This window comes from Lolium perenne, chromosome 3 (assembly GCF_019359855.2).
Source record: "Lolium perenne isolate Kyuss_39 chromosome 3, Kyuss_2.0, whole genome shotgun sequence".
Taxonomy (NCBI): Eukaryota; Viridiplantae; Streptophyta; class Magnoliopsida; order Poales; family Poaceae; genus Lolium; species Lolium perenne.
In genome coordinates this window covers 278,465,078-278,477,915 of record NC_067246.2, presented here as the reverse complement: position 1 = coordinate 278,477,915, position 12,838 = coordinate 278,465,078, and the positions used below count along the sequence as shown (strand labels likewise).

General features: G+C 50.1%; 1 protein-coding gene across 1 annotated transcript; it reads left to right on the top strand.

Annotated features, from left to right (window-relative positions):
* Nucleotides 1-6,424: 6,424 nt before the first annotated feature.
* LOC127344399 (nematode resistance protein-like HSPRO1) lies at nt 6,425-8,180 on the top strand. Its single transcript, XM_051370663.2, has one exon. It carries the CDS (start codon nt 6,574-6,576, stop codon nt 7,957-7,959), a length of 1,386 nt encoding a protein of 461 aa, XP_051226623.1. The 5' UTR covers nt 6,425-6,573; the 3' UTR covers nt 7,960-8,180.
* Nucleotides 8,181-12,838: the final 4,658 nt, after the last annotated feature.

Here is a 12,838-nt window from a genome sequence, read left to right as displayed (position 1 = left end):
CCATAAAGTTGGCTGGAAAGTTGTGGTGACCGGAGTAAAAAATATGTGCACACATGAACTCCAGGTCGATCCAGGAGGAGGGTTTTACATGTTTTGGCTCAGCGTAACACGCGTTCTGAAATGAATGGAGCAAACAAAGCTGCGTGAGTCCACCCTTTGACCGAGAACCAACCTGTGGTTGGATGGTTAGGAGGGCAGTGGCACCCCCAGCCCACCAGAGTTCAAATCCCAGATTTGACACTTTGGTGTCTCATAAAGGCGGAATATTCTTCAGTGGGAGGCGACGTTCCCGTCGACAGCGAGGCGCCTGTGGTGACTTCGTTAATCTCAAGTTCATAGGGGTGAGTGTGTGCGCGTATGTATGAGCGTCTTTGATTGTACTGTGTTTCGCAAAAAAAAAAAAGAGTCCACCCTTTGACCCTTGTCATGGCAGTTGACCGTCGACTTCATTTCACCCTTGCAAATACGTGGAGCTCCTATGCTTGGCCCTTATGTTGATCCAGTTATCCGCCGGCCGTGTGTGAACCGAGTCAGTATCGGCATCAGGCGGCTGAGCTGCCATGTAACGTGACCGGCACCTCTCGGCGACCCCGGCTAAAGGCAACACGCGCCACCTGTCCCGTGGTCTTATCCGACAAGCCAGCCGCGCTTGCCGGGCATCTCACATGATGGGCTGCGTCCCACCGGCCCGCGCCGCACGCCATGTTGCCGACGGCGGCGAGCGGGACCTCGCCGCCGCCTGTTATGATCCCCCGAAAGTTCTATCAAAGCGTGTGCTTTTCTCACCGGCGGCCCCCCATCCCGCTGCACGTGATGGCGCGTAGACAGCTGCCGCCGTTAAACTCGCGAAGCCGCTTTGCCGACGACGTCTCGCCTGAACACGCACGTCGCTCTCCGGCCTGTTCCATCGATCGGCCGGGCCGGACGTGATCGGATCGGATCGGAGTGGTTTCTCCGATCGAAGACCGGAACCGAACGGTCTTTCCGCCTTTCCGGCGACAGCGACGCGCGCGGCCGCGTTTGCGTTGCGTGGGGGCCTAGCTCACGTACGTTCGTCTAGAAACCGGTAGCCTGCCCCGGCGATCACTCCGCGATCCGCTCCGCTCCGGTCGACGTTTTAACCGGTCGTAAGCATGCGCACGCGAGCAAGAAAGGGGAGGCGGTCAGCTCAGCGTACGTACGTAGCTAGCCACCCATCTTATCCGAAACTTTTGATGGGGCCGGTCGGTCGATCGATCATGGTGCTGGTGGCCATGACCCGCCCGCCCCTCCGAGACGTCACGCGTCGATCGATCGCCCCATCGGCCATTCGATCCACGAATCATGGGCTTTGCCGAAATGATCGTAGCGCGAGCAATCAACGTGATTGATGGATCGATGCATGCATGCATGCGCCGCCGGGTTTCCAACGGTTTTGATCCATGGCTGGTGCATGCACGCGCGCCGATGCGCATATGAACCCATGAACATGAACATGCTCGATCTCGTGCCATCTTTTCACACGCGCATCGTATACTATCTATGTTAGCATAAACGTTAGGTATAACTAGCACCTACTTAATTAGCCAATTCTCTACCTACAGGTGGTGTCTAACGTTAGCTTCATGTCTTATTGATTCAGTTAGTCTTCTAAGCTACCAACTTTGCATATCAAACAGTCCTTCGCCACTGTACGGCGGATACGGTGCAAGATATAGTATTGACAATATTCGATCCATCCGGATTATCCGTTATTTTTTACGGATTATCCGAGGTGCTGAAAGAGGATAATCCGATATAATTATCCCAACCGAAAATTCCTGGACAATATAGTTACTTCATCGGCTAACCTATGTATGCTACTAGCACGCAACTTACTTTGTTGTACGAAGAAGTGTGCAGGTTTAGCTATAGTCTACTATACGCGCTTTGTGCTACTGTAACACTTTTTACATAAAAGAACCGTACATACTTCTAAATTTATGTGTATATTTTCTTAATTATCCGCATCCGATCCAAGTCCGCCCTGAATCTTCTCCATATCCGTAATCCGATATAATCCACGCTCGAATCAGTTTACGGCCCAAGTTCTCCATAAATACACGCCATATCCGTAATCCGATATAATCCGTGTTCAAATTCGCTTCTGACCCAAGTCCTCCCTAAATCCACCCCATATCCATAATCCGATATAATTTGTGTCTGAATCCTCTTCCAACCCAAGTACGCCCTAAATCCACCCCATATCCATAATCTCATATAATCCGCGTTCGAATCCGCATGCAATCATTATATGCTCAAATCCGAATATGGTAAAAAAAATATGGCAAATGATATGGAAATAGCAATATCCGATCCCATCTATTTACATCCCTAATGTTACCTTAAAATCCATGGTCTTATTTTGGGTTGTTTTAAAAAAAGACTCGCTGCATTTTTGTTCATGCATATTTCCTACCACTTCCGTTTGGTCTGGAGGGAGCGGCGTGAAGCTCTTTTCTGTGTTGACACCAAGTGACAGTTGATCCATGGTGAAGTCAGAAGAAGAGAATATCATGAAGGCCGGATTGGAGGACTAACGAATCGAGGTTCAAATCTTTGCGCTGTTGAGGGGCTTGCTTGGTGTTCCGGACTTCGCAGCAGTGGTATGGAAGTGGGGCAGCAGCACATGTGAAGTTCGGAGTCTTACCTTTCAGGGTGAAAACCCGAGGTCTGGTCTTAACTGGTTGTGCCTGGCAATGTCCTTGTTGAAGGCATTGTTTTGAGAGCGAAGAGTATCTTCAAGGTGAAAACCTAAGATCTTTGATCGGGCGACGGTGGCGCTGGTGCACTGTTCCCTTCTTGGAGGCGTCGCTTTTGAAGAGTCTGATTTTCAGGTGCTGTCTTGGTGGTGGTTGTATTACTGTTGCTAGGGCTGTGATACTGTAGCGGGACTTTTATTTCTTAGTTTTCTTTTTTATCTTTTTTTGGCTGTGTGCATCCGTAATGTTTTAGGGCATTGCATGCGTTGTTGCAGAGGCTGGGTGTAATTGGTATCTTTTGATATTAATATATTTCCTTTATTGAAAAAATTTCCTACCACTTTTTTTTGGCCATATACCCCGATCTATTCCCCCTGCAAACAAATGCCATCGATTTTTACAAAGGGAGTGACATAGAGAAGAGAAATCAAAAGCTGCCATTGCTAGATTCTCCAATCAAATGTGCTCCACACGTCTGTACAACTACTTACTAGATGTCTGGAGAATTGGAGTAAACTACAAGACGTCTTTGCCTCGTGTGCTCAGATGCGATACCATTGTTCTGTCTTTCTGTGTTGTCAATCATCCTTTCTTATCTGAAGAACTAGGCGAGACTGATTTGAGGCAAAATTATGCCCCTATTTATCTGGAATAACTGGATAAGTTGGGTTAATTATGTGAGGTCGCAGCTTGCCAGCTTCGTGCTCACGTGTCGTGTATATCAACAGTTCACTCGGTGCACGCATGCTCTGGCGTCGATCGGGGTAACTTTACTTGATTAGGCAGCACTGCAGCAGGCAGGTGATCTGCATGCCCACCAACATACTTTTGATCTTGCTTACCGACATGCCATTCTTCAGCTACTCCAGCTGCTTGTGCACTGCAAGTACGAAGCACAAACCAGTTGTCAACGTTCCTGTTACAGTAAAAGGATACGCTAGATCCGTCTTCCACTAAATAAATCCAACAGCTAGCTTACAACCTTCGTGCTTATCGCGAACTCGTGACTCTCAGACTCGAGTCTCTGGGCTAGCTAGCCCATCTTTCTTTGTTTTTATGGTAAAAAACCAGCTAGCTCGTAATTAGCTGAATTGTCTGCCCACCTCCGAAGCAGCGCATGTCACATCCATGGAATATACCTGGTCAAACCACATGAAAATTACTAGTAGTACTAAACCAGGGATAAGCACTGACCGTAGCAATGTGATCACAGCAGGCATTCCCCCCAAAACCGAGACAAACTTCTCGGCTGCTTCCGCCCCCGCTGGTCAGAACGAGGTGGTTGGTTTCAGATTTTCAGTAGACTCGCTCTCGGTGCGTCCGTCGAAGTGTCCAACGTCAAAGTTCGGCAGCGGCGACCGTCGTCGACTCGTCGGTCAGTCTCGCAAAGGCGCCAGACAGAGGCGGCAGGTGCCATGGACGTATCTGAGGCTCTTCAGGCTTAATTTGGTCAACTGTCGTTGATATCTCAATTAAATCCATAACTGGCCCTGCAAGGGGTAAGAAAGTGTTAAGCAGCAAATATGAACCTTCCGGGCGAACGGCGAGTGGATGGAATTTGAGGGAAGTGCAAGTCGTATTGCCCTATCAACACTGCATCTCACGTTATGCTGAAATTCGGTGGTTTTGCACCGGCCAGTAATTTTTTTTACGTACGGGAATTATCAACAAGACAACAACGGAAAGAATTGTGTGGTGCATATGTGAGGTTACTTTCAAGGTTTAACTAAGAATGAAAGTATGGACAGAGATTTGATGCACATGGGTACCAGTGATCCCTATTTGAAGAAGTAATTAAAAATTACATTTGTAAGTATCATAAAAATCTGAAAATAAATTTATGATGTAGGCAGTATTGTATTCCACAAACTTGTAAATTTTCAGCTGGAAATAATTTATATTTTGGGCTACATAAAAATAACAAATGTGTGGATCTAAGTATAGTGATTCAAATCTTTAAAAAACCAGACTTTATCATTTTTGTGTAACTCAGAAAACAAAACATTTGTGATTGAGATTTTATACGTTAGTGGGATACATCATCAGCATATGATAACCCGCAACTGCTGCGCCCTCAGTCTTTGTCCCGCCATGCTCCAAGCACTATGAAACGCTCCATACAAAGCATCACCTTCAAGAAGAAAAATGTCGTTGACACGACGTTGCTGTCCGGACCAGACCGGCCCTATAGTTTGCCTCGGTTTGTAGAGTAGTGGGCAGGGGATTCCCACAACACCCTTCAAAAGAAATCGTGCCACTCGAAGGCGGCACCACGTTGGGTTCTCTTCTAAATTTTAATGTGAGAATCTTTTTAAAAAAACTTTGACCAAATTAATATGCCAAAATGACACCAATTATCATATTTAAATGATATATGTTGACCTATCATTTTAATAACTAGAGAATGTTGTGGTCTCGTGACAAAGACATGAAGAAAAATGTAGCGGTCAAATGTTTGTATTTGATTATGTTGGAGACAAAATAAAACAACACAATTGTCAAATAATACTCCATTATTACACACTCCGCGCGCGAAGATATGTTCAGGCAAGCTACAGTTTAGACTGAGGTGAGATTGGCAAGATAATCTACATGCTACGCACTCCGAGAAGATGAGGAGAATACGGCTCCGATTAAACTTCTTACAAAAGCAGTTGACTAGAGCATTTGGTAGTGCTAAATAACCAGAGAAAGAAACATCACTAAAGTCAACTACCGAAACCGCAGAGCCTTTCCATCCATAGAAGGCGCAATGCACTGTATTTCCTAAGATGAATGAAAAACAAGCATAGCCTCCCCTTGGCTTACGACATCGCCAACCAAGATCACTGATTACATACAACGTACATCGCTGGCTTGTGAAATTAGTTTCCCCTTAGATCTCAAATGACCTACACAAGCAAAGGAAAAGTGGAAAGTTACTTGCACAAGCAAAGGAGAAGTGGATGATGTTTTAGTAGTACTATACTAAAATAAGGTGAGAAGTTAAAAAATATACTATCTATCCCGAACAGGTATGAGAGGGGAAAAAAAGGAGAGGCCATCCCCCATGGGCTTGGGTTTCCTTCCCCTCCGCTGGCGCTGGTCCGCCCACCCCCCCCTCCGGCATCTCATGCCTTGGAGGTACCGTGAACCCCGACGTCTCGCCTAGTAAGATAAGTTTTGCCCGGCTCCGGTGATGGAGAGGCGAGGATGCCGACGCGCCTCGTGCATGCGCTAGTGTTTGTAGCCATCACTAGATAGTCCAATTTAGCTATTTGTAATTTTTATTACTTTTATAACTACATTGGCAGATTTTTTTTGCAAAATAGGATAGAATAAGGTGATAACCACAAATCTACAACGAACCATGTGCCGGCCTAGGTTGGACGCCCAACGGATAGAGACGGCCGCGTTCACGACGTGCGGCGGTGCCGGAACGCGAGAAAACACCACGATTCACAAGGACTTGGACAGCACAAACCGGATCGTATCGCGGTTGACACCCCATCCGGATAAGCTCGGATCGCTTTTCTCCTAATTTATTGGTTTTCTGCGTACAGCCCCACGCACGCCAGCCAGCCCAACCCCGCGGTTTCACAGTGAAATTCAATTTCAAACCACTCCGGCCTCCTCATCACGGTCCACACGCCCGCCATCACGCGCTCCTCCTTACCCTCATCATCTATAGCACCAACGCGAGCAGTATATAAGCAGCCTCACCTTCTAGCTCTCGAGCCCACAACCAAAACCACAACTCAAAGATACGAGCTTTCTCTTTTATAGTATAGTCGATCGAAGTTTCCGTCTGCAGCAACTCGAAGAAAGAAGCACTAGTCCAACTTTCAAACCAGAGCTGAGCTGGAGCGCTGAAATGGCGACGACCAAGCTGTCCCCCGTCTCGCCCGTGCGGCCGGACGACAAGCGGCGCGCGCCCACCTCGTCGCTGGTCCTCAAGGTGCAGGACAGCTCCGCCGCGGAGGCGTACGAGCAGTACCTGCGCCTGCCGGAGCTGTCGAGCCTGTGGAAGGGCTCGTGCTGCCCGGGCTGGGCCGACGAGGGCCTGGTCACGCCGGCGCTGCAGGCGCTGGAGATCACCTTCCGCTTCGTCTCCGTCGCGCTCTCCGACCCGCGACCCTACGCCAGCCGCTGCGAGCTGGCGCGGCGGCTCGAGTCGCTGGCCGCGCGGGAGGTGGAGCTGGTGGCCGCGCTCTGCGAGGGCGAGCGGTCCGCGCCGCTGGCCGAGCTCAACGCGTCCGAGGGCGTGCTCCCGCGGGAGCGCAGCGCGTCCGAGGTGTGGCAGCTGCCCGGGAGCGCCGCGGCTGTGGTGTGCCACGCCAGCGAGGCCAGCCTGCTCCCGCGCCTCGCCGCCTGGGAGCGGTCCGAGACCGTCGCCGCCAAGATCAGGTTCGCCATCGAGGCCCAGATGCAGGGCTGCGCCTTCTCCCTCGGCCTCGGCGAGCCCAACCTCGCCGGCAAACCCGTCCTCGAGTACGACCGCGTGGTGCGCCCGCACGAGCTGCACGCGCTCAAGCCCAGGGTGGCCCCCGAGCCCAAGACCGGGTTCCGCAACCGGGAGAACGAGGCGCTCTTCACCATCCACCAGATCCTCGAGTCCTGGCTCTGCGCCGCGACCCAGCTCCTCACCCGCCTGAACAACCGGATCGAAGCAAAGGACTGGGAGGCGGCGGCCGACGACTGCTGGATCCTGGAGCGGGTGTGGAAGCTGCTCGCCGACATCGAGGACCTGCACCTGCTCATGGACCCGGACGACTTCCTGCGGCTCAAGAGCCAGCTCGCGATACGGGCCGGCACCGACGCCTCCTTCTGCTTCCGCTCCAGAGCGCTGCTGCACGTCGCCAACGCCACCAGGGACATCAAGAAGCGGGTGCCATGGGTGATCGGCGTCGAGGCCGACCCCAACGGCGGACCCAGGGTGCAGGAGGCGGCCATGAGGCTCTACCACAGCCGGAGGCGCGGCGAAGGCGACGACGCGGGCAAGGTCGAGCTGCTGCAGGCTTTCCAGGCGGTCGAGGCGGCCGTGCGGGGCTTCTTCTTCGCGTACCGGCAGCTCGTCGCGGCGGTGTGCGGCACGGCGGAGGCGGCGGCCAACCGGGCGCTCTTCGTGCCGGCGGACGGGATGGACCCCCTGTCGCAGATGTTCCTCGAGCCGCCATACTTCCCCAGCCTCGACGCCGCCAAGACCTTCTTGGCCGACTACTGGGTTCAGCACCACATGGCCGCTCACTCTGCTTCGTAAGACGGAAATGGCGCGGCTAGACAACCGTATCTGCAAATGCTATAGTGATTCATTCCTTCGTGTAGGGATAGTTCAGTAGATACTCCTACATTTGTATGTTATGATGTGATTTGTTCCGCATGTTTAACAGAGAGAAGTTGATTCAATTAGGCTAATTTATTTAAATTGGGTTTTTCTAATGTAAATAACTTTGATTCAAGATCCTTATGGTTGATCGATTATTAGTTGTATTAGTCCATAGGTATAAGTTTTTTTTTTTTTGAGAATTCGGCAGGTGAGCTGCACGATTCCATTGATACAAGTAGTTGTGGCAATCAAACAGTCATTCACTGAAACTGTTGTTGTGACTCAAGAGTTTTTTTCTTTTCGAAATTCATTCGGGGGAAACCCGACAAAGTTGCTATTATTACTGGAGTACAAAGAGACCCAAAGGGATACCAAGAATTACAAACGGGTCAAAGATTACAAAGAGGACCCTAAAGAGAAAAACAGAAACGCGATCAAGTCCTCTATCTTCCTCCTCCAGATCGAGCTCGACCGACGGACTGCGACAACATCTCCGGGGACATACCACTTGGAGACGAAGCACAGTAAAACCCCGTTGGTCGGAGCAGACCAGCAGCGGAGCGATAGCCCTACTGTCATACAGTCCGACGCCAAACAGCATCGAAGAGGAGCTCAAGAGAGTTTAGACAACTATATGAAGACCATGGAAGGGTGTGCTGAATAGGCCAAAGTGTTGTCCCGTCTAAGTTTCAAAGTTCATAATCTAAGAGCATCTCCAGCCGCGTCCCCCAGACGGCGCCGAATCGAGCGTTTGGTGGACATGTTTTCTTCGTGCCACGTTGGGTGACGTCGCGCTCCAGCCGCGTCATCCAAATAAATAGAAGTGCATGAAAATAAAGGTTTTAATTCAAATTCGATTATATTTTACAAGTTTGAATGAAAACGGGTAGATTATCTAACCCTAGCCTACTGGCCGCCCTGCGGTACGTTCGACGGCCCCGCCCCGTCGTCGCCTCCCCTCCGTCGCAGCTCCTGCGCTGCGCGCTGCCTCTCTCTACGGAGCGTGAGGAGAAGACGCCGGTGCTTGATCATCGCGTTGTCGCCTGACCTCCCCTGCTACACCGCCTGGAGGGAGAGTTCGACGGTGCGGCGAATCTGCTTGTATTTGCGGGCACGGGGTCGTCCTGCAGCTTCTTCTGCGACTCAAAAACACGACGAGCGCTCGTTGCTGAGCCGCCGCCTCCTCCGGGTCCGGCCTGTCATCGTTGGACCAGTCGAAGTCGTCATAGTCCTCCTCATCCTCCGCCTCCGCCTCGTCGTCGTCGTCCTCCTCCTCCTCCTCCATTTGCGTCACCTCAGCCGTTGCAAACGCATCCGCCTCCGTCGCCCAGGCCGCCTCCGCTGCCCATGCCTCCTCCCGCAGCTGCTGCTCCAGCGCCTCCTACCGTCACTGCTCCATCGCCTCCTGCCGCTCATGGTAATGGAGCTCCCGCTCCATGTGCAGGCGTTCCCTCTCTGCACAGCACCACTCGCCCATCTCCTCCGCCCAGCGCCGCCGCACCTCTTCCGCCGTGGCGGCGTCGAACACCGCTATGGTGTCCGCCAGTGCCGCCTCCTTCCACGCTTCATTCTCTGTAGCTTCCGGGTCGATATCGAACTCCTGCGGTGTTGGAGGTGGTGGAGGTGGTGGTAGAGACGGTGGTGGGGGGAACTGGCCGGCGCTAGCGCGGTTCATCATTGCGTAGGTGGTGTGTATGCGACGAGGGATGTGCTTGCGATGGAGGAAGGGGTGTTGGCGGCTGTGGTGGCTACCATTGAGCGGGGGAGGCCTTTTATAGACGCCAGCGTCGCGAGAAGAAGCGGAAAGATAGCGCGTGAAGAGGCTAGAAAGCGGCGGGAAGAAAGCGCGGGAACGCGTGGTGGCATGCGAGCGCCTACGACGCTTGGAGGCTGCGCAGCGCCGACGAGACATCTCGCCTGCCCCTCCGTCGCCATTATGGAAAAGCTGCGACGCTTCGTTCGTGTGTCGCTGACGCATCAGGCCCGCGTCTCCTCGCCTCGCTTTTCGTTGTGTTCGACGTGCCCGGAGCGTCCCCTATGGACCGGGGATGGGCTCGAGGCGTCGGATACCGTATTGGACCGTGCCGGATGGAAAGGGCCTTTGGGCGCACGGCTGGGAAAGAAAAAATGTCCGATACGCCCCAAATACATTCGGAGGCTGGAGATGCTCTAATGTGCAATACTTGTTATCCCCTCCTTTTTATGCTTGAAATAATAGATAACGTAGATGAAAGGCCTTCGATTTCTAAATGAGCTGAACCATGAGTGACATTGTTTTACATCACTAAATGGATAAAACACACTAGACAATGTTAAAGGAAAGATCAACTACACTATATTTCAAGTGAGGAGGTATACCTTGTATTCTCTTGAGAGTTCCTTTATAAAATGTTCGGGCTGGCGTAAAGCCGTAAACCCGCCGTAGCCAAGATAAAAGAAAAGGTGAGGAGATATATCTCTGACCCCTACAAACTTAAGATATTTAAATTGATGAAACATCGTTGAATGCCTATACGGCTGTACCTATACATTGAACACATGTTCCCCAGCTTAACAATGGACTGACATGGTACTCAATTGATACGCAGAGAGTTGACGAGGCTCAAAGTTGACCCGTTCAAGATCTTCTTCTTTCTTCTTCTTCGAAAACATTTTTGTACTTCCTCAAGAAAACAGGTCAATTAGATATGAACTGACTTGCCATTGTGGCGACTTACCCTTCGTGGAACTTCCCCCTTGATCCTCCCCTTCATTCTAGTTTCCGGCCTTCCTCACTGATACGTCTCCAACGTATCTATAATTTCTGATGTTCCATACTTGTTTTATGACAATACCTACATGTTTTGTTCACACTTTATATCGTTTTGATGCGTTTTCCGGAACTAACCTATTGACGAGATGCCGAAGCGCCAGTTGCTGTTTTCTGCTGTTTTTGGTTTCAGAAATCCTACAAAGGAAATATTCTCGGAATCGGGCGAAATCAATGCCCAACATCTTATTTTTCCCGGAACCTTCCAGAAAGTCAAAGGGGGACCAAAGGGGAGCCCTGGGGGCCCCACACGTGTGGGCGGCGCGGCCCAGGGGGGCGCGCCCCCCTATTGTGAGGAGGCCCCGTGGCCCCTCCGACTCCGCCTCTTCGCCTATAAGTTGTCTCCTGACCTAAAACATCGACACCGATTGACGAAACCCGAGAAAACCTTCCAGAGCCGCCGCCATCGCGAAACTCCAATTCGGGGGACAGAAGTCTCTGTTCCGGCACCCTGCCGGGACGGGGAATTTCCCCCGGAGTCATCTCCACCGCCATCTTCACCGCCATCTTCACCGCCATCGCTGTCTCCATGATGAGGAGGGAGTAATTCACCCCCGGAGCTGAGGGCTCCACTGTAGCTATGTGGTTCATCTCTCTCTCTTTGTGATCTAGTTGAATATCATCTATGTGCTACTCTAGTGATGTTATTAAAGTAGTCTATTCCTCCTCCATGATGTAATGTTGACAGTGTGTGCATCATGTAGTATTTGGTATATGCTATGATTGTGATCTCTTGAAGATTATGAAGTTAACTATTACTATGATGGTATTGATGTGATCTATTCCCCCTTTCATAGCTTGTCGTTGACAGTGTGCATGCTATGTTAGTACTCGGTATAATTGTGTTGGTCTATCATGCACTCTAAGGTTATTTAAATATGAACATCGAATGTTGTGGAGCTTGTTAACTCCGGCATCGAGGTGCTCTTGTAGCCCTACACAATTAATGGTGTTTGTCATCCAACAAGAGAGTGTAGAGTGGTTTTATTATGTGATCATTGTTGAGAGTGTCCACTAGTGAAAGCAGGATCCCTAGGCCTTGTTTCCACACATCGAATCTCCGTTTATTTGCTGTTCTGTTGCATGTTTGCTTGCTGCCATATTTTATTCCGATTGCTATTACAACTCATATACATCCATACAACTTGTATTTCACTATCTCTTCGCCGAACTAGTGCACCTATACATCTGACAAGTGTATTAGGTGTGTTGGGGACACAAGAGACTTCTTGCATTGTGATCGCAGGGTTGCTTGAGAGGATATCTTTGACCTCTTCCTCCCTGAGTTTGATAAACCATGGGTGATCCACTTAAGGGAAAACTTGCTGCTGTTCTACAAACCTCTGCTCTTGGAGGCCCAACACTGTCTACAGGAAAAGAAGCGTGCGTAAACATCAAGTTATTTTCTGGCGCCGTTGCCGGGGAGGAAAGGTAAAAGGCACTCACACTCCGGTCCCAGGTAACTAAGTTATTTTCTGTTGCCGTTGTAAGTGCTCGAAGCTATTTCCTTTAGATCCTGCAATTGCATCTTTTTGTTTCTTGTTTTTATTTCACTAGTTAGGCATAATGGAAAGCACATGGAGCTTTTTAATTTATTTCCTAAGTTAAGACATGAATTGTGTGATGCGAAAATTAAAAACCTATGGAGCCTTATTTGCATGCTAGTAGCAATGTTATTAGTATGAACGCAATCACTGCTAATGCTATGGAGGAGTCTAAGCTTGGGGAAGCTAGTTTTTATGATCTTTTTAGCTTCCCATCTTTAGGGGAGAAAATTTGCTCTGATAATACTTTATCTCCCATATGCGAAAACTTTAATGATGCTTGTGATATTTTAAATCCACCTACTGCAAGTATTGCTTTCGAGATACCCATGAGAATTATTGAACGTGTTATGGATAACCGCTATGAAGGGGATGGAACTGTCCATCCTGGAGATCATTTACTGTTTTTGCATGAATTATGCGGGTTATTCAAGTGTGCAGGTATCCCTATGGATGAAGT

Excerpts from the sequence above, each read along its gene's own strand:
- LOC127344399 (XM_051370663.2), top strand. The coding sequence starts at position 6,574 with ATGGCGACGACCAAGCTGTCCCCCGTCTCGCCCGTGCGGCCGGACGAC.